The following is a 26,273-nucleotide window of genomic DNA, read 5'->3' as shown; positions in this document are numbered from 1 at the left end:
AATGGAGGCTGTAACAGCAAGCAACTCAGCCTTAATAGTCCCTATTAAAATCATTTCCACACTGCTGGTTTCCATGCATGAGAACTTTTCACACTTTCACAGAGACTCTACTGGTTTATATTTACAGGTAACCAAAGCTACTTAGTCAGAATAACTGCGGCTAAAAAATATGCTAATCTCAAAGAAATCATGAGAATTCACACCCAGTGTTCTCCAAATGTCTAAAAACTTGCATTAATACCACTGCTTCTCAGGCCTGGTCTACACTACAAAGTTAAATTGACATAAGTCACCTTTCATTGATTTGTTTGTGCATGTGTCTACACTCAAATTTGTGTCCCGCCGACATAAGTACCCAGCAAAACCACCTCCCCAAACAGAAATGAGTCATTGTTGACAGACTGTGATCAATGCAGTGTGAGTGTAGACAGTATGTGACCTATGTCAGCTGTAACAGACCTCCAGCAGCTGTCCCACAATGCCCAACACTAATCACTCTGGTCACAACTGTAAACTCCTTGGCGGGGTCACAGAGACTGGAAGCCCCGTCCCGCCCTTAAAAACACCCTGTGTATTTATGAAAGACTGATTGTCCATCTTGGCAAGCACACCTAGCAGCTCTCCCTTGTTGTGTGCAGCTGCCCAACCAACCATGCCGGCTACATGCTCCAGACGTACTCCTGCTTGCAGACGCAGGGTGGGAGGGATAGCTCAGTGGTTTGAGCATTGGCCTGCTAAACCCAGGGTTGTGAGCTCAATCCTTGAGGGGACCACTTAGGGATCTGGGGCAAAAATTGGTCTAGCTAGTGAAGGCAGGGGGCTGGACTCAACAACCACCTTTCAAAGTCCCTTCCAGTTCTAGGAGATTGGTATATCTCCTATTTAAAAAAAAAAAAAGTAGACAGGAGATATTGAATCAACTGGACCTGTGGGGAGAAGAGGCACAGCTAAGGAGTAGTCATAGAAACATAGACATCTATGAACAATTTGCACAGGGGATGCAGGCAAAAGGGGTGTAGCAGAGATCAGCAGCTGTGCCATGTGGAAATGAAGGAATTGAGGGGGCCATACCACAACACTCAATTTGGTGCTGAGCCACAGACCTGCCACTTTTATGACAAGCTGCATGCCATACTTGCCAGAGACCCCACCAGCACCCAGCAGCCCACTGCAGATACCTCGGTGGAGCCCAACACACAGAACCCTGCAACGAGGAGTAGAAAGGACAATTGACGGGAGGGTCCCGCTATGCTGCAGTCCAGAACCTGTTCAAGACTCCACCGCAGTCTAGCTGGTCTCACCAGCCAAGCATGGATGAGCCTGATCCAGGGGAAGGAAACTTGGGTAAGTGTGTGCATGCATTTTCCCTTACACTGTTTAAACATAAAGATGGGCCTGGGCCATCCTAAGTTACCAAAGACATATGTATCAACTTTTCATTGCCTTACGCATGAGAGAAGTAGCAGCAGTACAGGTAGAGTTGGTATCTGCTCATTCCCAGTGTGGGGTATGCAAAGCAATTGTTGATGCACATAGGAATGTCCCTTCTGTCCTCCTGAGAGATTTCAATGACACTTTCATGGACTCTGCAGTCCTCTCCCACAGGTTTCTAAGGAAGGCTGCCTTCTTTCCTTCGTCATGGTAGGACATTTTCCCACACTACTCTGCAGTAAGTTCAGCTGACACCACTGCAGTAAACTAGTGGCATATGGGCCCAGGTGGCTTCAGGATGCCAACAGAAGCTGTGTTCTCTGTGCCTTTGTTACCCTCAGGATTGTGATTTCAGCAAAAATCACCCCAGCCTGTGGAAAACTGCCAATTTCCAGTGCCAATGCCCTATACTTATACCCATAAAAATAGGGACCAAATTGTCTCAGCAACTGAAAATGTTAATGCCCTCCTCCCCGCCCCATGTGACCACTCATAGATGATACTGGGGATGGAGAGCTGTGTTATGCAGAGGCACTCCACAGCTGAAGTGTCAAGAAGCATGTCTTATTAACGTTTTTTTACGGGAATGAGGGAAAGCAATTTTGAACCTTATATTTCACTTGTTGTGACTGTAAATACAATGATACATGTCTGTTTTATCTATAGCTGCTGCTGTTGAGGTCTTGAGGGGTACCCTCTTCATACCCATGGAACACCTGACTCTGATGTGAAGGAGAAAGAAAAGGAGATCCTACAAGCCAGTGCTGAATTGGAACCCAAAGGGCCTGGCTGGCCAATGGAAGAAGGCATGGAGAGAGATAGAAAGAACATGGGAAAATGGAGAAAGACCCAAGAAACTCATCAGGAAAAGGAGAGGGAGATGCACCAGGGCATAATGTGGCTTCTCAGGTAGCAAACACACATGCTGCAAACTCCAATTGACCTAGAGGTCCAACAATCCTGGATTTGCCATCCTTTGCAGTCCCTGGAGACCTCCATAGTCCCTGGAGACCTGCATCTTCCTACACCCCGCAACAATCCACTTGGCACCATGGGTCACGTACATACTCCACCACTCCACGCTAGCAGACAGTAAGGACAATTGCAACTTCACATACAGCATTGATCTACAAGAGGCATGGCTGCTGTATGTGTAGCTAAAATAGACTGCATTTGTGCACTGAAATGACACCTAGCAACTGCCTTTCTTAAATCTTTGCTGCCTTTTTAAATTTAAAGTTCTGTTCAGTTAATTTATGTTCGAAATTTGTATTGTGTTGTCCTTTTTTAGCTGCACATTTTTTCACTGCTTTCACCGGTCAATAAAATTCTATTTTTGAAAACAAATTCATCTTTACTAGTTCATCACACATATTGCAGAATGTATAGAAGTACTCAAAGCATCCAGTATTTATAAGTGTATGGCACCAGACAACTCATAGGTTCAAGAAAATGCCCAATAATATGTGTAAATGTACAGCAAGCACTGCTTAATTCGTCATTTCAGTGAGAGTGTCATGTTATAAATGTACAGCAAAACACAAGAATTCATAGGTTTGTTATAAGACAGTGTTATACCCATAAATGTACACCACATACTGCACAATTCCTACCAGCCCACAAACCTTTGGGGCCAGAGAAAAGTACAACACAGCACATTAGTGTGACTGACCTTTAAAATGCTCTTTCAAAGCCTCCTGCAACTGCATAGCTCCATGTTGGGCTCTTGTAATGGCCCTTGTGTCTGGCTATTCTACCTCTGTGCTCCACCCTAGTGGCAACTTTTATCCCTTTGCTTTACAGATATTATGCAGGAGACAACAGGCTGCTATAATCAGTGGGATATTTTTCTCATTGAGATTCAGTCTTGTGAGTAAACAATGCCAACATCCCTTCAATCTACCAAAAGCACATTCAGATTTTATTCTGCACCTGCTGAGTGGGTAGTTGAATCTTTTGTTGCTCTCAAGGTGGCCTTCATGAGCTGGGGAGCAAGGTGTAGGCTTGGTCCCCCAGGATTACTACTGGCATTTCAGCATTACCCATGGTAATCTGCTGGTTGGGAAAGGGTGTCCCTTTTTGCAGCTTTCTGAACAGTCCTGTGTTCTTAAAGATGACAGCGTCATGCACCTTCCCTGACCAGCTCACACTAATATTGGTGAAGCATCCCTGGACATCTTGCATAACCATACAAAAGTAGCCCTTTCTGTTGATGTATGCTATAGGAAGGTGGTCTGGTGCCAAAACAGGGATATGTGTGCTGTCTACTGCTCCACCACAGTTCAGGAACCGCACTGTTGCAAATCAGTCCACTATGTTCTGCACATTGCTGAGGCTATGTCTACACTACACAGCTTTTAGCAACATGTCTATGTTACCAAAGTTTTGCCGCTAAAAGTCATGCAGTGTAGCTGCTGTTTGTCGGTTCTCCTACTGACAAAAAACTTCTACCCCCAGTGAGTGGCATTCGCATTGGCGGCAGGCGAGCGCTCCTGCCGACAACGCTCTGTTCACACTGGCACTTGCCGCAGCAAAACTTTTGTCTTTTGGGACAGGGGGTTTAACACCTCTAAAAGACACAAGTTTTGTCATTCAACTGACAGTGTAGGCATAGCCTGAGAGTTGCAGTCCTACAGAGCAGGACATGATTGATGGCCCTACACAACTTCATGACAGCTCCCCAAACTGTGGATTTTCCAGCTCCAGAATGATTTCCTTCTGACAGGTAGCAATCCAGCACTGCAAGCTTCTAGAGCAGAGGCGGGCAAACTACAGCCTGTGGGCCACATCCGGCCCATGGGACCATCCTGTCCAAGCCTTGAGCTCCCAGCCGGGTAGGCTAGCCCCCATCCCCTCCCCTGATGCCCCCTCTCCCCCGCAGCCTCAGCTTGCCGTGCCACCAGCGCTCTGCATGGCGGTGTGGCTGGCTCCAGCTGGGCGGTGGAGCTGGGAGCTCCTCCTGCTCTGAGCAGCATGGTAAGGAAGTGGGGAGCAGGGGGGTTAGATAAAGGGCAGGGGGTGCCGGGGCAGTCAGGGGACCGGGAACAGGGGGCAGAGGTTATGGAGTGGTGGTCAGGGGGATGGGGAAAAGGCGGTTGGATAGGCATGGGAGTCCCGGGGGGGGGAGCTGTCAGGGGGTGGGGGTGGGGGGGTGGATAGGGGTCAGGGCAGTCAGGGGACAGCCTGCTTCAACTCCGACAGCCTGCTTCTTGCACCACAGCAACACTCTGGCCTCCACCAGCCTTGGTTTCACCTGGCAAGATGACCCCAACATCACTCACTCTGGATTTTTCCCCAAACCATGTGATCTGCAATGTCAAGCCCTTTGCTGGACCATTCAGAGGGATAATATGGTTCGTATGCTCCTCTAAAGAGACAAACTGCATAGCTTACCACTTTAACTGGAGTTAATAATCACTTCAGTTCAAACGGCACTGGATTGATTTAGATTAAAAGTAAAACAAAAGGAAATAGGATTTCACATGAGATCAAGTATAAAGAATAGACTTATAAATGGTGCAAGCAAATCAAAGTGAAAAATGCTTTCTAGATATTAAGATTTAAGAATGATACAGTCCTGGTTCAAGGTAAGATTCTTCCCAAACCACTTCCCAGCAAGGTGGAAGGTGGAAGGATATTCCTTCCCCTTTGTCAAGATTTTCTATAAAAGTCCGAAGTTCTCTGTCCCTTTGTCTTCTTAGAAGAATGATAACTTGGGGTTCTTTGTACCTGTCTTTTGTAATCCAGTGAACCTTTGAAATGGATTCTTCTAAAGGTTACCCCAAAGTAAAGTTGATTCAAGCTGTGCAGAAGGTGGCATGGAGTCTGCTGATGAAGGAGATTCCATGCTGGCTTCTTCCCCCGCCGGTGTTTGCTAAAGTGCAAATGAATGTCCACTTGACATGTAATTGCCAATTGATTCTGTGACACCTGGATGGAGGAGTGGGTCTGTCCTTTTTCTGAGAGAAACTTGTTTATCCAATTCCCCAGACTCGTCTGGTAAACACAGTTTAGTTCCACATTCCTTCATATTGGTATGGTCCATTTGGGCATTTACCATACATACACCATGCAAGAATATTAATAATCAGTGTGTTGTTGCTTTATATTGATATTTTACATGCTACCTTTTGACAGATTATGGCATTAGTGAATTGGGAACAGGTCAGATGATCTGAAACTCACTAACAGATACCAGTGACCTCTGGCCCTCTTGCACTGGGATGCTGTTAGGGTCACACTGGCATACTGGGTACCTACTCATGGTGCACTGCCCTTTGCATGGATATAAATACTCCTAGAGATCATGCGATGTGCCAGTGCAGGCAGCCATGTATGTACAAGCACAAGCAATATGCTAACTGTGGCAGCTGTACACTGGCATAACTTGCATCAGCCAAAGTTTGTTGTGTAGACATGGCCTTAGACTGCAGAATATAGAAACAAAAGCATTGCCAAACTGCATTAGACCAAGAGTCCAAGTAGTTCTATATCCTCCCTCTAACAGTAGCTAGTACCAGCTTCTTTCGAAAGAGATGCAATACACCCCAAAATAGGTACTTATGGAATAACCTGCACAAAGGGGTAAGTTCATTCCTGACCACTCAGTTAGATGTCAACTTATACCCTGAAATATGAGGCTTTATAAACTTTCTCATTTTTAACCTTATCTATTGCAACTCTGATTGTTCTTGCTATGTATATGAATGCCCAGTCCTTTTTTGAACTCTGTTAGTCTTTTGATGTCAGTGATATCTTGTGGCAATGTATTCCACAGGTTAACTGTGCATTGTTAAAAAATATATTTCATAGATTCCAAAGCCAGAAGGGACCATTGTGATTGCCTAGTCTAACCCAAACTTCCCCAAAATAATTCCTAGAGCAGCTTTTAGAAAAACATCCAAATATGATTTAAAAGTTGTTAGTAGTGGAGAATCTAGTATGCCCCTTGGTAAATTGTTCCAGTGGTTAATTATCCTCACTGTTGAAAAGGTACACATTATTTCTAGTTTGAATTTGTCTAGCTTCAACTTCCATCCTTTGGATTGTGTTTCCTTTTACAAGTTCTAAATTTGTCATTCTTGTGTCCCATTATTTTTGCATCATGGGAAACAGAAGTGCCCAATCTGACTTCCTTGGACCATTCATAGATTTGTAAAGCTTTATTGTATCCCCTCTTACTCATCTGTTCTCTAAGGCAAACAGGGCTGGAATCACAGAAGTTAGGCATTGTGATGCTGAGCATCACAGCACCTAACTTTTAGATGACTCCAAAATCACTGTGATTCACCGAGTTGGCAGCCTAGGCTCCCATACAATGAATTGGAAGAGATTATGCAGTAATTCACAAAGATCAGCATCTTAGCTGGCTTCCCACCTAAGATAGCAAATGGGACATCCTGATCAGAGGAGTGTGTGCTCATGGAGATAAGCACCTAAATTGAGGCTAATCTAGGTGTCTGTCTGTGCTCGTGATTCTCAGCTATGAAACCAGCTGGAGTTAGATGGCTATCCCATTTTAGCAAGTGGAAGAGGAGGTGGTGCTGCCCACTTTATAATTTAGATCCCAGGGACTGGAGCACTCAGCTGGGATGTGGGAGATGCAGCTTCATTTGCCTGTGTGTGTCTACAAAGTTGTTCTCACCCTCTGTCCCTTTCTCTCTCTGGCCCAGGGGATCACATCTTCTTAGGAAGGATATAGAAAAACTGATAAACATAAAAAGAAGGGAAGGTAAAATGACACATTAGTTGGATGATGAGAGACACAAGGAGTTGGTGAATGGTGCTAAAGCCACAATGTTCTAACCTAGCCACTTCTCAGACTATGCTGCAGAGAACAGCATTCTGTTACTGAGAACTAAAAAACGGATCTTTTAGTGAGGGCATTCATTAGAAATGATAAAATGTTAAAATATTGTAAACACTGCATGCCACACTAGGTAGTGCCTCTGCCTGCTCTTCTAGCACTGCGTAAATCAGATGCTTTTCTCTTCTATGCAGCGATTCAGTATGGAAGGAATCTCTAATATCTTGCAGACTGGTATTCGGCAGACATTTGGAAACTCAGCAACTGATAAACAGGTGTGTATAAAGTCCTCTGCATAAATCAGGTACTCACAGGAGTGGATGCATGTCATTTCTTCTGATAAACAAAAACATTTCTACTATTTCATTTGAAGAAGAAAGCTAGGTTTTGAACAGAGTCGGCTGATATTAAACCAATTAATTTACAAATATTTTTGCAAATAAAAGTGCTGAGTTTGGTTTGTGATGACTTTTGGGCTCATAGTTTACATTTTTCATGAGTATTCAGGCACTGCTGGGTATTTTAGAAATTGTGTGCAAATCCTAAATTTTTCACACAATTTAGTATGAAGGACTGCTCATCTGAAAAGTCATGTCAGAAAATTTATTATTCATTATTCACTAGGCGCTAGTCATTCTTCTTTTTAGAAAGTTTCACTCATCCAAACAGGAAGCAGAAACAATACTGTGTGATTTAGATGACCAACCACATAAAACAAAGGGCAAATAGTTGAAATGAACAGTTTGCAATTAGTCAATAGTCTGAAAATAATTCATCCAGAGTATTTGGTGAATGCATATGAATAATGACCTGTTTAAAGAAGGATTCAGTAACCAAAAATTGAGCTACATCATGGCCAATATTATCTGTATGAGGTAATTCAAACTGCTCTGTCTGGAATTCTGAAATAAATAAGAGTGTGAGGAAAAGACATTTGGAATAAAGAAACTACACACTGTTCATCTCAAGTCTCACTCCTGTTTGCTGTGCTCCTTGTCTCAGCCCTTCATTTCAACATTAGAAGATTTGCATTGCTTTCCTGTCTCTCTCCAGTGCTTAGTGAACTGACTCAGACTATGTCCTCCATTATGAGCACATTTTAGTTCTGAAATAATCTAAACCATCAAAAACTATAGTGTTCTTATTTCCTAAATCCTCTGTGATCTCTTCAAGAGCTCCTTGTGCTATGGCATTACAATATGTCTCCTTCCAGCCTCCAGAAAAGTTATCCAGAAAATGAGTACACCTTTAGGCTGGTGTAAGTCTTCTGTTGCTCTCTTGTGGGGCCCCAGGAGCCTCCAGGCTGGTGTTAGGGGTTGAAGATCTCTGGTAGCATATGTTGGATGGATCTGTGCTGCCTGGGAGGGATTTCACAAGGGTTAGATCCAGTGAAAGGACACAAGACCTCCATGCAGATGGCCCTGGCTAAACTGGTGGTCCATGTGATAGCCAATGTATCCACCACATTTCAGGATGTACTTATTGGCATCTACCCTGGAGAGCCAGATCCCATTCCCCCCAATGGCATGCTAAGGGGTACTTTCTGAATAAGAATCCTTGTGGAGGTTTCTTCATAAAACATTCCCTCCTGCCACTTTTCATGTTAGAGGAGACAATTTTTCCCAGAGTTTGACCCAAAATGAGTCCTGCTCATTCACTGTGCACCATTCACCCTGCATATAGAAAGAGGCAGGAGTGAGGCAGAAATAATAGTGCTTAATTGATTAATGGCTGTGTCCTAAAGATGCATGCACACTAGCGGGCAGGGTTAAGATTATGGCCCTTCCTAACTTGTGAGTACTTCATTCAGTAACAATGACTGGGTTTTTACTATTGTTTTTCTAAATTCATTCCCTAGATGGTTAAAAGAAAAATTACTTAAAAATAAATTCCATAATGTGGAACTATTTGTTAAACACAAGGGGCCTGCTATGTAGGATGAAATTAACTCAGACAGTGTAAAGCCTGAGTAGCTGGACCAGTCCTCTCTTGCTGTAAATCAACAAAATAAGAGTTAGATTGTGAATTTACCATAGTTGTTGATTAGCTTGGCTCACTGTTGTTATGGCTGCTGAGCTATTTTACAGTTCTTGTGCTGAAGGTGATGCAACCCAAAATGTTTTGTTTAACATATTCATTAATGCTCTGGATGATGGGATGGATTACACCCTCAGCAAGTTCGCAGATGACACTAAAATGGGGTGGGGTAGATATGCTGAAGGGTAGGGATAGGGTCCAGAGTGACCTAGACAAATTGGAGGATTGGTCCAAAAGAAATCTGAGGAGGTTCAACAAGGACACGTGCAGAGTCCAGCACTTAGGATGGAAGAATCCCATGCACTGCTACAGGCTGGGGACCGACAGACTAAGCAGCAGTTCTGCAGAAAAGAGCCTGGGGATTACAGTGGATGAGAAGATGGATATGAGTCAGCAGTGTGCCCTTGTTGCCAAGAAGGCCAACGGCATATTGGGCTGCATTAGTAGGAGCATTGCCAGCAGATCATGGGAAGTGATTATTTTCCTCTGTTTGGCACTGGTGAGGCCACAACTGGAGTATTGCATCCAATTTGGGGCCCACCACTACAGAAAGGATGTGGACAAATTGGAGAGAGTCCAGTGGAGGGCAATGAAAATGATTAGGGGGCTGGGGCACATGATTTACGAGGAAAGGCTTTGGAAACTGGGCTTATTTTGTCTGCAGAAAAGAAGAGTGAGGGGGGATTTGATAGCAGCCTTCAACTACCTGAAGCGGGGTTCCAAAGAGGATGGAACTCGGCAGTGCCGAAATAATAATAATAAGAAAAAATTTTCAGGTTGACCAAAACATGCAATTTTTCTGAATTTTCAGCAAATCATTTTGTAAGTTTTGTTTGCTCTGCAATAAAACATTTTTGAGTTGATTTTGACTAGTTTAAAACATTTTTATTGTTTTTAAATGAAATTGCAAGTCATTTTGAAATGAAAAGTTTTGAACTGAAAAATTGTAATGTCTTGTGTCAAAAATGTCTAAATGAAATATTTTGACATTTTCAGGCGAGTGGGGGGGTTGACAGAAACAGTTTGACAAACATGAATTTTCCAAATGTTTCAATCAATCCAAATCTGCATTTTTTCAGGGGGAAAAACAACCAAAACCAAAAACTTGGGCCAGGATATTTCATCCAGCTGAAGTATGGGGCTGGGTGGAGTCAGAACTTTTCTGGAGGGCTCCCCAGAGGCCTTGTGTTTCCTCCAAAATGGTGGGCAGAAACTAGCCCTTGCCTGCCTCTGGCATATCCCGAGGAGTTCTGTCCTTGTCATTCTTTGGCACCAATTGCATAGCTTGTCATACCAATATATAATATAATTGAATTGAAGATTATTTTCTAGAGCACTAGCCTCTTTACTTAGTAGAGTTTTTTGTTTGATTTCTTTTCTTTCATATCTCACACAATTCTGTAAGCAATTTGGTTTCATGCTTCCATCACATTAGCTTGCCCTGCAATAGCGAGAGAATAATGGTACATGTCATTCCTTTCTAGTATTTGAACACGGTTATTCCATATGAGAAGAAAGGGTCGCCTCCCTCTGTGGAAGATCTGCAGATGCTGACAAACAGTAAGTTCCTGTGTTTGCCATACATATTATATCAGAATGCCATTTTAGAGTATCATTTTAGGATCCGTCAGTGATAGGGCCATTTAGGTGTAGAAGGACTTGTGAAATTCAGCAGGATATTAGACCCTCTATCATTTTGACTCTACTGAGCTTGGTTCTGACCTAGAAATCCCAAATCCCAGGAGATGTGGGACTGAAGTTCTCTTTGAAGAAATGTATACATTTCATGACAATCATGTGCACTGGGTTTCATTTGCAGGCTTATATGTTCAGAGCGGAGCGGAATGAGACATTAGCCAAAATAAGAAAAGGCAAGAAAGGCTGTGTTCTTTCAGGATAGCACAGGGAGAGGGTGTTTTTCAAATTCCTACAAACAAATAACATTCTTCTTCCTTATTTATCTGATTTCAAACTAGTACACTTTTTTTTTTTTGCTGGCAATTAACTTCCAGCTTTCTATACTGGAAAATCAGCATGTGCAAGAACATTTTGTAGGTGAAAAAGTATTTCATAAACATCCAACATCTATTAGCTAATGTATTTAGCCCCTAACTCTAACTTAGAACAGAAAATAAAAGACTGATATGTTGTGACAAGCCTGGTTTAGTCTGGGAAACTACTTCGGTTCCTTCTGTGTCTCCATGGCAACTGTGTATTGTATTAAATGAAGAAAACACTGGCTCCTGTTCTTTTGAAAGGAATGAAGTGCTATGAATGGCTGTTTTATACAGTTTCTGTATAAGTGACATTTTGTGAGCAGTGTCAAAAACTGCTTGTCTCTAGTACCAAAAAAAATTTCCAGAAAGGTTACCAAGGATAAAATCTTTTTTGCATAATTAATTAGTGTGTAAAATTGCATCAGGTTGCGCTGCAAACATATGTTATATTTAAGAAATTATTTTTATTGAGATAGAAGACATATCTCTCAGTGTTCCTTGAAGAATAACCAACCCTACATTCACAGTCTCCTGAATTAAGGGCTTTCTATTCTGTTCACTATAGATTCTTGTCCTGCCCACATCACCATGGTCCCAGAGCGCTTTCCAGCAGCGCATTAGCAACATGATTAATATCTGTCACGTGTGTCCTCCCTCCCCCATTGGATGCCAAGTGGACAGAAAGATTAACAAGAATCACTGAAAGATGAAACTTTAACACATGAAGTGAAAACAGGAAATGAAAGTTACAGAAAACAAAACTGGATCTGACCACTCTATAATGCAGTATACCATCCTTTGTCTTCCCATCAAAGGAATTCCAAGGGCTTTACAAACATTACTAATTGAAACCTCTGGCTTGCAATAGAGGTGCTGGAACAATGTGTATAGTGAGGGTGTTGAGAGCCATTGAACCAAACTGTAAAGCCTGTATATAATGGAAACCACTTATAGCCAGCACCTCTAACAGCACCCTAAGTTCCAGCACCTACGGATTGGGAAGTATTACCACCCATGTTTTACAGATGGTCACAGGGACATGACATGACTTGTCCAAGATCACACAGTACGTCAATTTGAGAACCCACAAATCATTCAGGCCCAATTTGTCAAAGCAGCCGCTGATTTGGGGTATCCTAAATTTGGTTGCCCAAGTTCAGACACTCAAAAGCAACCCGTCATTTGTAAACAATTTGGCATCAAACTCTATGTGATATATATTGCCCATGGCAACCAAATTGTAGATTGCCCATATGTTATTTCTAGTACACTTAGAACACAGCATATTTTGAGATTAGAAACTTAATTCTAGGGAAATTGTGGTGAATCATGGGAGCTGTAGACCAGCCATGGAGCTTGGCCCATAGAAGAGAATGAGAGATCCAAAATTAAGACTCCAAGAGGCACCATGATGGCATTTCCAAATTTAAATTTTCAGTTTCAAACTACAAGTTTTCAAACAAAAATGTTTTGCTTCAATTTTTCTCTGAAAAGTAAAATTTTTCATATGATTTTTTTCAAGCTGCTCTCCTTCATTCCTTTACTTGTAAAAAGAGACTCAAAACAGAAATGTGTGTTCTTCTTTGAGTACTGCCCTATGGGTGCTCCACTTCTGGTCCAATAGTTCTAATAATCTATGGACCTGTCAGTAATGGACAAAACTGGAATCCTCACTTCTTGTGGGGACCATGTGTCTGTCAGTATCATGGGTCCCCATTGTCAGGTAGAACAGGACTCTCCATCCTTTTCCATTGGATGATATTGAGGAGGATGAAGGAGACTGCTAGTTGGTCTTTTATTTTTCTGTTCAGAGTTCTCCAACATATCTGTTCAGTCACAGGGAAGATCACACTTGTCATCAAGGGTGAAGGGACCAACCCTGCCTGCCACTCCCCCTCATATGTGGGTCCCTTGTCATGGACATACTGGGACCAGTGTAAGAACCCCAGGACTAGAACCAAGATCTGCGGCGCCTGGGATGACTCGTAGTGCCACACTGCCACCAGAAGGCCATGCAGAGGCACAGACAGGGAGCACTATGGTAGGTGTGGCAGGAAATGCTGCCCAAGAGACCCAGAGCGATGGTGCCCTGCAGCCCTCTGATTTCCAATCTCTCTATTTAACCCCAGGGGTTGTCCCAGGAAGTCATCTGGGCAATCACACAGACTTCGGCCTGCTGCAATCCCAGATTCTGCGTGATTTCCTGATCTCCAATCTTCAACTTCAGCCTGACTCTGACCCTGATTCCTGACTTAGTTCTAACCTGGTACTGCCTCTGATCTCTGGTCTTCGACCCCAGCCTGACCCTGACTCATGCTTACAGAACCTGGATCTTGTGATCCCTCCAGCTCCTGCACAGTGACAACCACCCCCTGATGAGCAGACTTCAGCCCAGTCATGACCAGTAGGCCAGACCACCTATGCCCCAGTCTATTATGACCAGCAGCAATTCATCAGACCACTGATACCATTACATAGGGAGGCCAGAGTCATATGGTCCTCTCCTCCACAAACAGCCTTCCCATTGAGGAAAACATTTGAGGAGCAGGAGGCCAGGGCAGATAAAGAGGATTCCCCCTAAGGATTCTGATTCTTTGTTCTCACACCCTCCTCCTAACTCCCTGGTGGTGGATGCAGTAAATGAGCAGGGTAGACTACACTTTTCCACCTTTACCCCATATGACAGAGATCAAAAGAGACGGGATCACTTTGGATGGAAGTTCTACTCTTCAGCAACCCTGCAATTCGGGATCATGAACTATCAGGCCGTCCTGGCCAAATATAAATTATATATGCATACATTACTTAGGGAGCAATTGCAGACCATCATCTCAGTGGGCCAATTATTGGCCAGAACCACTCTTCAAGCATCCTTGGATGTTATGGATGCTGCTGCCAGGTAGATCTCCAGAATGGGAAAAAATCAGAAAAAGAGAAAGGGTATAGAAAGAAAGCAGGATCAAATAAGTGAACTCTGGTTCTCTGCACTTCATCCCTTTCTTCCTTTTTGTGAGTATCCATTTAGAAAACAGTTCTCATAGGCGTTGATAAGAGTGGCAGTCTGACAACCATCCTCTCTTCAGCAACAATGCCAGACAGTTCTCAATGATTCAAGAGAATAAACTGCTAAGCTACCAGTAGCATTTTCAGCAGCATCAAAGTGTGTGGATGTGGCAAGGTGACGAGGCGGAACTGAGAACTGTGCAAGGGAAACCCCCTTCTAGGGACACTAGGCCCTATCCAGCCCCTACCCATGTAAGCTCAGGGAAAAGAGAAACTCCAGGGCACAGTGACTCAAGCCAGCTGGAGCAGCTACAAAATCAGTTTCAGCAGGAGGCACCATGGAACATTGATGATGTCATGAGAATATGCTTTCTACATAAGACATGTTCTTTCTTTACTGATTGGCTCTGGCCTGGTCTACACTATGAGTTTATGTCGAATTTAGCAGCATTAAACCGCATTAATCCTGCACCCGTCCAAATTGGCGATGATGGTTACCAGTCCTATTGTACTGTCTGCTGCTTTGGAAATTGGCGATGACGGTTACCAGTCCTATTGTACTGTCTGCTGCTTTGGAAATTGACTGTGCCCTCTGTCTATCATAGCCTTGGAGATTTTTTCAAATGCTTTGGCATTTTGTCTTTTGGAACGGAGTTCTGATAGAACAGATTAATCTCTCCATACAGACATCAGATTCAGTATCTCCCATATGGTCCATGCGGGAGCTCTTTTTTGATTCTGGGACTGCATGGTCACCTGTGCTGGTCAGCGCTCCACGCTGGGCAAACAGGAAATAAAATTCAAAAGTTTGCGGGACTTTTCCTGTCTACCTGGCCAGTGCATCCGAGTTCAGACTGCTGTCCAGAGTGGTCACAATGGTGCACTGTGGGATAGCTCCCTGGCCATCGAATTGTGGCCACACTAGCCCTCATTTGAAATGGCAATGTCGATTTCAGCACTACTCCCCTCTTCGGGGAGGAGTACAGAAATCAATTTAAGAGCCCTTTATATCAAAGTAAAGGGCTTCATTGTGTGGACAGGTGCAGGGTTAATTCGATTTAATGCTGCTAAATTCGACATAAACTCGTAGTGTAGACCAGGCTGAAGGGATTAGCGCAGAACTCGGACTTGCCGGGTCGAATTTGGGGTCGTGTGGACTCAATTCGACAGTATTGGCCTCTGGGAGCTATCCCAGAGTGCTCCATTGTGACTGCTCTGGACAGCACTCTCAACTCAGATGCACTGGCCAGGTAGACAGGAAAAGGCCTGCGAACTTTTGAATTTCATTTCCTGTTTGGCCAGCATGGCAAGCTGATCAGCACAGGTAACCATGCAGAGCTCATCAGCATGATGTGCACATTGCCGGGGCACATTGTCTGGCCCGTACTTTGTGAGAAGTCTATGTCCTCATCACTCTCGTCATCACACTACCATCGCCTCCTGACCTGGTTTTGCTTTTGCAGCTTCTGGTTCTGTGTATACTCCAGGATAATGTATGCGGTCTTTACAGTGCTCATAATTGCAGCAGTGATCTGAGCGGGCTCCATGATCCCAGTGCTATGGCATCTGCGCTGAAAAAAAGCACAAAACAATTGTCTGCTGTTGCGCTGACGGAGGGAGGGGTGACTGACGGCATGGCTTACAGGGAAATAAAATCAACAAAAGGGGTGGCTTTGCATCAAGGAGAAATACAAACAAGTGTCACACAGAATGGCCCCCTCAAGGATTGAACTCAAAACCCTGGGTTTAGCAGGCCATTGATTTCACAAAACAAATTGGGTCAATTTCTTGATTTGATCCATTCCATCTATCTTTTACATCTCAGGCTGGCAGCAGACAGTGCAGTACGACTGCTAGCCATTGTCATATCCTGTGTGCTCGGCAGAAGATGCTGCATTACAATTGCCAGCCATCATCATCTCCTGGCTGCTTGCCAGAAGACGGTGCAGTATGACTGCTAGCCATCGTCATTTCCTGAGTGCTCGGCAGAAGATGGGAATGACCTGGCTGAGTCACTCCCATGTCTGCCCAGGCGCCCCTGACTGACCTCGGCTAAAAGAGCACCTAGGAGTATGATGACGATGGCTACCAATCGTAATGCACCATCTGCTGCCAAACGGCAATGATCTGCTGCTGTGTAGCAAAGCAGTCCCATGTCTGCCATCACCCAGGAGACGTACAGTGACGATGAGCTGAGCTGAGCGGGCTCCATGCTTGCCATGCTATGGCATCTGCTCAGGTAACCCAGGAAAAAAGGTGCAAAACGATTGTCTGCCGTTGCTTTCACGGGGGGGGGGGGGGGCGGGGGGCTGACGACATGTACCCAGAACCACCTGCAACACTGTTTTTGCCCCATCAGGCATTGGGATCTCAACCCAGAATTCCAATGGGCAGCGGAGACTGTGGGAACTGTGGGATAGTTACCCACAGCTACCAACAGTGCAACGCTCTGGAAGTCGATGCTAGCCTCAGTACTGTGGACACAGTCCGCCGACTTAATGCACTTAGAGCACTTTGTGTGGGGACACGCAGAATCAACAGTATAAAAATGATTTCTAAAAAAACGACTTCTATAAATTCTACCTAATTTCGTAGTGTAGACATACCCACAGACTATGTATGTATGTGTATGTGTGTGAGACAGACAGTGTATGTATGTGTGTGCATGAGAGATAGAGACTGTATGTGTGTGAGAGACACAGAGACTCTGTGTGTGTGTGTGTGTGTGTGTGTGTGTGTGAGAGAGAGAGAGAGAGAGAGAGAGAGACGCAGAGACTGTATGTGTGTCTGAGACACAGACAGTGTGTGTAAGGCATAGAGACAGTGTGTGTGAGAGTGAGACAGACACACAGAGACTCTGTGTGTGAGAGAGAGACAGAGAGACAGAGACAGTGTGTGTATGTGTGTATGAGAGGCACACAGAGACTGTGTGAGAGAGAGACAGAGTGTGTGTATATTTGAGACTCAGATAGTGTGTGTGCATGTGTGAGACAGAGACAGTGTGTATGTATGAGATAGACACAGAGAGTGTGTATATTTTGTGTGAGAGAATATGTATGTGTGTGGGAGACAGAAATAGTGTGTGTATGTGTGTGAATAAGAGATACAGAGACTGTGTGTGTGTGTGTGAGAGAGAGAGAGAGAGAGAGAATGTGTGTGTGAGCTAGTGTATGTGTATGTGTGTCTGAGACACAGAGACAGAGTGTGTGTGAGAGAGAGAGACACAGAAACAGTGTGTGTGAGACACAGTGTGTGTGTGTGAGTCAGAGACAGTATGTGTGTGTGTGTGTGTGTGTGTGTGTGTGTGTGAGAGAGAGAGAGAGAGACTGTGTGTGTGAGAGAGAGTGTATGTGTATGTATGCGAGATACAGAGACAGTGTGCATGAGACAAAGGCAGTGTGTGTATGAGAGAGACAGAGAGAGTGTATGTGTGTGAGAGAGACAGTGTATGTGTATGCGTGAGACACAGAGTGTATATTTGTGTGTGTGCATGAAAGACAAGACAGTGTGTGTGTGAGACAGTGTGTGTGTTTGTGACACAGTGTGTGTGTGTAGGTATGTGTGTGTGTGATCCACAGAGAGTGTATGTGTGTGTGAGACAGAGAGAGAGTGTGTGTGTGTGTGTGTGTAAGAGAGAGAGACAGACAGACAGAGACAGCTCTCTCATCATACCCAGTGATTAGAGTATTCACCTTTGATGTGGGAATATTAAAGGCACAACAGCAAATTGTCCCAATGTGAAGGACAGAGGGAAAGAACAGTAAGAAGCAATATGGCTCCATCAGGAGCTCAAAAATAACCTGAAAATTAAAAAGGAATCCTAGAAAAAGTGAAAACATGGACAAAAAGATTAATTGTGACCAGATACTTGACACAATTAATATTAACAACAAGAGGGAAGGAACACATGCCAGAATAGGGAAAGAACAGGTTAAAGACTATTTAGATAAGTTAGATGTATTCAAGTCAACAGGGCCTGATTAAATTAATCCTAGAATATTTAAGAGACTCGCTGAAGCAATATCGGAACAATTAGTGATTATCTTCAAGAATTCATGGAGGATGGGTGAGGGCCCAGAGGACTGGAGGACTAACAACGGGAACAAAGAGGACTAAGGAAATTATAGATGGGTCAGCCTAATTTCGAAAAGATACTGGGACAAAGTATTAAACAATCCGTTTGTAAGCGCCTCGAGCTGTGGTTTTCAAACTTTTTAGGCTGTGAACCCCTTTCTTAATAATAATATAGTCAACCACCTACCCAATCTGAGATAGGGTCATAATATATCTATGATTACATTGTTAAATCTTATTAAATAAAATGCATTGTCCTCCATTACAGGGTTTTTCTCGCATACCCCCCTGACAAGAGCTCGTGTGCCTCAGTTTGAAAATCACGTAACAGAAAATTAATGGGAAGTTGGCAAAGTTTATTCATTTATTTAGGTTCTTTCCCTTACCCACCCCATCTTCTCTCTTTTGTTTTCTTCCCACCTGCTTAAATATGGTCTGCCTGTTGTATCTGACTATCTTGGGGGGGGGGAGGGGACTTCTGTATTTTCTCAGTTTCACCAATGAAACTGTGTAGCAATAAAAATAAGATTTTAAACATGGAGGAGTGTATGGTCAGTCCCTGGCAAGAGATCAGCCTTCACCTGCAATTCTAACACAAAGTCCAGATCCACAGGGTGACCAGCTCTCAGGAGCTATGTATTTGTTATGGCATATATGAGCTTATTATCTGCATGGGCATTGTGAAATAATCAGGACAGTCAATTTGGTGACTACAATACCAATTTAAACTTGTCCTAACTAAGCTAATGGAGGCTCAGTCCAAATCACTGGGTGATTCCCTTTCTATTGCCTTTCCCTGAAGCATATTTTCTTCCTAGAAGCCAAAACCTCATCTAGGACAGTATATGAGATTGAAGCCTTCCTGGCTGACCCTCTTTATATGGTCTCTCACAAGGACAAGGTATTGTGACAGCCACATCCAAAAATGTTTGCCAGAAGTTGTCCATTTAAACAATTCATTATAGTCCAATTTTTCTCCCCATCTTCCCATGATCTGCCAGGGAAGGGCACAGTCTGGATGTTAAAAAAGGAGTAATTATATATTACTGGATGGCACCAAGCAAATTCATAGAGCCTCAGGGTTGCTTGTAGAGCAAGGCTATTTAGAGGAAAAAGGTAAATTTCATGTCAAAGGCATCAAAGCAAATTCAACTCTTCTATAATCTTTTTAAATTACATTTTCTAGGGCATAATCAGCATAATCTCTGAGCACCAAAATTTCTAAATAAAAGTCATAGAATTTAAGGCCTGATAGGATGACCAGATCATGTAGTTTGACCTCTGGTATATCACAGACCACCAACAGCACCCAACACCTGCACACTAAACCCAACAACCAAAATCTCTCTTGTGCATATGGCATCTGTAGAGTAAAATTCTACAGATGCAATTGTAGGTCCATAAGCCATTTCAAGGCCTCCTCTGTGACATTGTGGAGATCATCCAATTCACGTATTTGGGGCACTGCATTATGCTGTGTTCGATGGTTTGGATGTTCTCACCACCGTCACTCAAAAGGGAGTCTTTGATTTTTCACTTGTGCATCAAGTAGAGGCATCTTCCGTGATTTGTTTGGATGCAGTTTGATGGTCCACAGTCTGCATGGAAGGTCAAAACCATGAGGGCAGCTTGTTGGGTCAGTAACAGTGTGTTTGTTTGGGATGGTAGATGAGGTCCAGACACTTTGCCATTCTCCAACCGGATCCAGAGACATGTAGCCCATAGTGGTTTTTGTGATTTCAGGTGGTGTTGGGGTATCTGCATACTTCTCATGTATACATTAAAGCATGTCAGACGACATAGAGAGCCTTGTGGTAGCCCATTAATTGTGTATGGTTTGCTGGTTTGACCTCCAAGATATATGCACATCCTTCGGCTGCTAAGCATGGTATTCAGCAGCCTGAGAATCTACACACACGGAGTCAGTTTGGCCAGTTTCAGTAGCAGACCATTGTTCCAGACTGTCATATGTCGTTGACAGATTGATGAAAGCAGAACTGGTGTCTTGAGTTTTCATTGGTCAGTGTTTTTAGTGAGAGCCAGGACCTGGTTGCAGCAACTTCTGTGTGGTTAAAAACCAGATTGCTCCTTGGGTAGGCTAACACTCACAGTGGGCCCAATTCAGTTCAGAATCATACGTGCCATCACCTTGTAGGCGGTGCTCAAATGGGAGATTGGGCTATAACTAGAAGGCTGATCTGCAGGTTTCCCAGGCTTTAGGAATGGAATGAGTCTGGTTTCTCTCCACACATGGGGAATTGCACCAGTCTCCATGATATTGGTGAAATTCTGCATCATCCATTTCGATGCCAGTGGACCCAGGTTATATAGGAACTCAGGATAGATGCCATCTTTTCGTGCTACTTTTTCCCCCAATTTTGTGGCTGCAATGGCTGTATCAATCTTTTTATTTGTGAATGGTCTAAAACATTGGGATGCTGGAGCACATGTGGACATCACCTGCTGAAGTTGATGATGGACTTGTCTGTAATACTGTATGCAGAGGTAACATGGGGGGCATGCGGGGGCATGTCCCAAGAAATCTGTGGGAGCACACCTCTGGCACAGACACCCAGCAGCAAGGAGGCAGCACTCTCCCTGGCAGTGGCACTCTCCTTGTGTCCCTGCAGCCTGGGGAGGGGGGAAGCAACAGGGTGGTTGGCTGCCAGATGAGTTCCTTCCCCACCACAGGGGTCTGCCTTGCCATCCCTGCAGCTGGAGTCCCAGCATTGCTGCCTGCTTTGCAGATCCTCCACTGAGGTGAGTCAGGGGGTGAAGGCAGAGGCAATGTGTGGGACTCCAGCAGCAGGGAAGGCGAAGTATCCCCATGTGGTGGGGGAGAAGCTCAGCTGGCAGTCAACAGCCCTGCTGTGTCCTCCCTCCCAGCACTGCACAGACACATTGAGAGTGCCACTGCCAGGGGCAGAGCTGCCTGAGATGCTGGGCATCTGTGCCAGAGGCATCCTGAGAAATCTGAGGAGCACGTGACCCACAGAATCTTTCATTTGTGCCTCTGCTAGCCACAGATATGTGTTGCCACTGTTTGTCCACTGACTGTTTTGATGTCCACAAAAGTTTAGTAGTGATGGCATTGGCTTTCACTTGTGACCTAGTGACAGGTATGGTATTTGCAAGCAAAATGAGTTCAAAGTGTCACAGCCCACAAAAGCTTAGACCACTGTGTCGCAGACAGAGAATAGGAGGGATTGAGGTGCACCAATGCTTGAGGCCCCTGCAATGGTGGCAAAATGAGTAAAGGAGGTGCACCCAGATAAGGAGCAGCCAACATGGATTCACTCAGGGCAAGTCATGCCTGACTAACCTGATTGCCTTCTATGATGAGATAACTGGCTCTGTGGCTATGGGGAAAGTAGTGGATGTGATATATCTTGACTTTGGCAAAGCTTTTGATATGGTCTCCCACAGTATTCTCACCAGCAACTTAAAGGCGTATGGACTGGATGAATGGACTATAAGATGGATAGAAGCTAGCTAGATTGTTGGGCTCAACAGGTAGTGATCAATGGCTTGATGTCTAATTGGCAGCTGGTATCAAGCGGAGTGCCTCAGGGGTCGGTCCTGGGACCAGATTTGTTCAGCATATTCATTCATGATCTGGATGATGGGATGGATTGCACTCTCAGCAAATTTGCAGATGACACTAAACTGCAGGGAGAGGTAGATATGCTGGAGGGTAGGGATAGGGTCCAGAGTGACCTGGACAAATTGGAGGTTTGGGCCAAAAGAAATCTGAGGTTCAGCAAGGACAAATGCAGAGTCCTGTACTTAGGATGGAAGAATCCCATTCACTGCTACAGGCTGGGGACTGACTGGCTAAGCAGCAGTTCTGCAGAAAAGGACCTGGGGATTACAGTGGATGAGAAGCTGGATATGTGTCAGTGTGCCCTTGTTGCCAAGAAGGCTAATGGCATATTGAGCTGCATTAGTAGGGGCGTTGTCAACGGATCAAGGGAAGTGATTATTCCCCTCTATTTGGCACTGGTGAGGCCACATCTGGAGTATTGAGTCCAGTTTTGGGGTCCCCCACTACAAAAAGGATATGGACAAATTGGAGATAGTGCAGCGGAGGGCAATGAAAATGATTAGGGGGCTCAGTCACATGACTTATGAGGAGAGGCTGAGGGAACTGGGCTTATTTAGTCTGCAGAAGAGAAGAGAGAGGAGGGGATTTGATAGCCGCCTTCAACTATCTGAATGGGGGTTCCAAAGGGGATGGAGCTAGGCTGTTCTCAGTGGTGGCAGATGACAGAACAAGGAACAATAGTCTCAAGTTATAGTGTGGGAGGTCTAGGTTGGATATTTGGAAAACCTATTTTACTAGGAGGGTGGTAAAGCATTGGAATGGGTTATCTAGGGAGGTGATGGAATCTCCATCTTTAGAGGTTTTTAAGTCCCGGCTTGACAAAGCCCTGGGTGGGATGATTTAGTTGGGATTGGTCCTGCTTTGAGCAGGGGGTTGGACTAGATGACCTCCTGCAGTCTCTTCCAACACTAATCTTCTATGATTCTTTGAATCCTGGCAAGCGACCCATTTCCACACACTGCTGAGGAGAGTGAAAAAGCCCCATGGTCACTGCCAATCTGTCCTGGGGGGAGATTTATTTCCAACTTACATATGGCAGTCAGTTGGACTCTGAGCAAGAGCCAACCAGCCAAGCACTTGAGAGGTAATGTTCAGGGCCACCTCAGAATCCTGCCCTATGCTGCCCAATATGCCATCTCTAACCCTGGCCATTCCTGATGCTTCAGAGGAAGGAGACAAAAAGCTGTCCCAGAATACATTGGGGAGGGAATCCTTTCCTGACTCCTCCTGGTGAGCAGATGAAACCCTGAAGCATGATCTTTAGGAACGTAAGACATAATGCAGAGGTGAGGCCATGCCCCCTACCATCACAAGCAACCCCATCATACAATCACATTCATAAATTTGTCCAGTTTTCTTTATTAAAATTAATTTTTGCCCCCCTCAGCTCCTGTTGGGAGGTTGTTACAGAACCTCACCTCTCAGATGGTTAGAAACCTTTATCTAATTTCCAGTCTAAATTTGTTTGTGGCCAGTTTATACCCATTTATTCTTGTGCCAGCATTGTCCTTTAGCTTAAATAGCTCTTCACCCTCCCTGATATTTACCCCTTTTATAGACAGCAATCATATCCCCTCTCAACCTTCCTTTTGCTAGCTCTTTCAGTCTCCTCTCATAAGCTAGGCCTTCCCTGATAATCCCAGTAGTTCTGCTCTGTTCTGATTCCTGTTTGAATTAATCTTTCTTGAAGATAGGTGACCAGAATTACACACAGTATGCCCAAATGAAGTTTTAGCAGTGCCTTGCACAATGGTGTTAGTATACCTTTATCTCAGCTGGAAATGCCTCACCTGATACATTCTAGGATCACATTTGCCTTTTTTGTAGGTGCATCAAACTGGTGGGCACATTATCTTGTGACTGACCAACACACCCAGGTATCTTTCCTCCTCCGTCATTTCTAACTGATGAGCATCCAGCTTGTATCAGAAATTCTTATTATTAGACCCTAAGTGCCTGGCCTTGCAATTTGAACAACTGACTTTCATCCCATTTCTGTCACTCCCATCTTCAAGATCATCCAAACCTTTCTGTATAATGTTCCAGTCCTCCTCAGTATTGATGATGCTCCCAGCTTTGTATCATCAGCACATTCCATTAGCGCACCCCTAACATAGAGTTGCCTATAGTGGACTCTTCTCTTCAACTCTCCTACATCTGTCATCTCCTCTCTCTGTCTGTCTCTCTCTGAATCTTTTTTTATTTTAATTCCTCATATGTGGTTCTTGCATGGAGGAGAGTCTTGCAACATGCTCTGAAATTGTTGGGTTTCAACTCAGTTCTTAACTCTTTTAGCTGGTTGCTCTACATTCATGAATATCTGATCTCCAGTTCTCATGAGCTTCATCCTGATGTGGTTAGCTGCATTATCTCTAAGGTGCATAACTATCTCAATGGAGTGGATGTTATAGCCAGCCCTCAATGCTTTGAGTATCTTAAAGATTAAAACCAGTTCCTTGAATTGGGACTTAGAAAACACAGTGTGGCGTGTCCTTGGTGGGGTTTCCTGCTAATGAGGCAGCTGCTGCACTCTGCACAATCTGAACTTTTGTGTGTTGTCTCCACCTTCTGCCCCAGATAATGTGAGTTACAATACTCCAGCCTGTAGGTGAGAAACTCATGGATCACTGGGAAGAGTACTTTCTCTGAGATAAGCAGAATAATGTCCTGACATGCTAGAAATAGAAGAATGTATTTCTTGCCACTGTTTCTATCTAAGCGTATTGAATGAACTCCAAGACTTTGTACTATCTTGACAAACTGAGAATAGCTGCCTTTGATGGATGGTGCAATCCATGTCTTGGCTAGGTTCTCAGTACATTTCTTACATCCCATCAACATTATTTAATCACTGCTGGGTTCAGAAGAAGTTGTGATTCTGAGTTGCCAGGCTATTGTAGGCAACAGAACACATACTGGCTATGAAACCTGTATTGCTGACAAAGGGGGAGAGTCTCTTCTGATGATCTGCCATAAATACTAAGGAAAAGGGGGGAGGAGGCATAATTTTTCTCTATAGGAGGGCTTTGAGGCCTAAGAAGCAGCTGGCCCCTGACCCTTCCTGAATCCTGGAATTAATAAAACCATCGTAGTGCTGCACTGTCCACTCCAGCCAGCTCTTGTATGCAGGTTGCCAGTGCAGTGTTCCCAATCCTGTGAAAGGTGGCAGAGAGGTTGTGCAATGTTACTACTAAGATTTGGTTTCTGTCCATGGTCATAAGAGGTAGTTTGTCAGTACCATCCATACTCTGTCTGTGCTGCAGTCAGCTTTTAATTCTGCTAATAAATTTTAGTCTAAGGTGCCACAAGTACTCCTGTTCTTTTTGCAGATACAGACTAACACGGATGCTACTCTGAAACCTAATGTCAATGGTACATGTTCTTGCAGCTTGGTTGTCACTATGTTCTTGATTTTTGCTTAGGAAGGTATGATTGGAGAACATCAGCATTCTCTTCAGAGATATATTCACATTTTATTACTCCAAATCAGAAGTCTAACCACATGCTCAATTTGGGGGAAATAGTGTTTCAATCTTTGTTCAATTAGATCTTTCCAGTCCTCCTGCGAGGTTTGCCATTGCTTGCTAGTCCCTGCAGTGTGACCTGCAGAGTAAATGTCACAGAGGAGAAAGGAAGTTTACTTACAAGTGACTGGATTTCTCTGTATACATTTGTGACATACCAGGATGCAAGCCAGACCAATGAGTAGCTGTGTCAGCCCTGCCCTGTAACCTGGGGTGCCCTTTACACTGCCTTGCTGCTGTAGCCTCCAGCCTAGACTGCTCAGAAACTGCCTCCAGCATGTAAGTCATCCAAGCCATGTCTGTGTGCTGCAGGCAGCTAGCCCCACACTCCCAGTCCCAAATTCCCCCCCCCAGAAATGACAATCTGCACTGCCCAGCCCTCTCCTGGACTATATAAATATATTGAGTTTCTTATTCCTTTAAGGGAATAATATGCACACAACTTGTTACCAAGTGGAGTTATCCTAACACTTCAACTTGAACACATCAGATTAGATAAAATAGTAAAACAAATTTATTAACAATGAAAAGAGATTTTAAGTGAATACAAGTAATGAGGTTTAAAGTCTGAAGTGGTTACAAGAAAAATAAAATGCTTACTAGTGCCTAACTTAACAAACTATATTAGATTCAAAGCAGTTTTCTCACCACATGCTTTCAGCACTCTTATGGACCAAACTCTTTAGGTCAGGACCCTTCCCCAAGAGGCCAACATCTGATTCCTTTGTCTCTTCAGGTGTAGTGAATGAGATAGGCAAGGAGAGGAGTGACTCTTCTTTTTACAGTCTTCTCCCCAG

At 44.1% G+C, this 26,273-nt stretch overlaps 1 protein-coding gene across 8 annotated transcripts in view; it reads left to right on the top strand.

The window, feature by feature from the left end:
• FEZ1 (fasciculation and elongation protein zeta 1) overlaps window positions 1-26,273 on the top strand; it is a 162,836-nt gene that overhangs the window by 113,728 nt on the left and 22,835 nt on the right. For 7 of the 8 annotated variants that reach the window (XM_044996817.1, XM_044996818.1, XM_044996816.1 and 4 more), the window contains 2 exons: window positions 7,432-7,512; window positions 10,759-10,834. In XM_044996817.1, the coding sequence (XP_044852752.1) occupies window positions 7,432-7,512; window positions 10,759-10,834 (157 nt within the window). Of the gene's footprint in view, window positions 1-1,142; window positions 1,240-7,431; window positions 7,513-10,758; window positions 10,835-26,273 lie in introns of those variants that run through there. The other variant, XM_044996819.1, reaches the window with a different exon arrangement.

This window comes from Mauremys mutica, chromosome 22, assembly GCF_020497125.1.
Source record: "Mauremys mutica isolate MM-2020 ecotype Southern chromosome 22, ASM2049712v1, whole genome shotgun sequence".
Classification (NCBI taxonomy): Eukaryota; Metazoa; Chordata; order Testudines; family Geoemydidae; genus Mauremys; species Mauremys mutica.
This window is presented reverse-complemented; position numbering and strand designations above follow the sequence as displayed.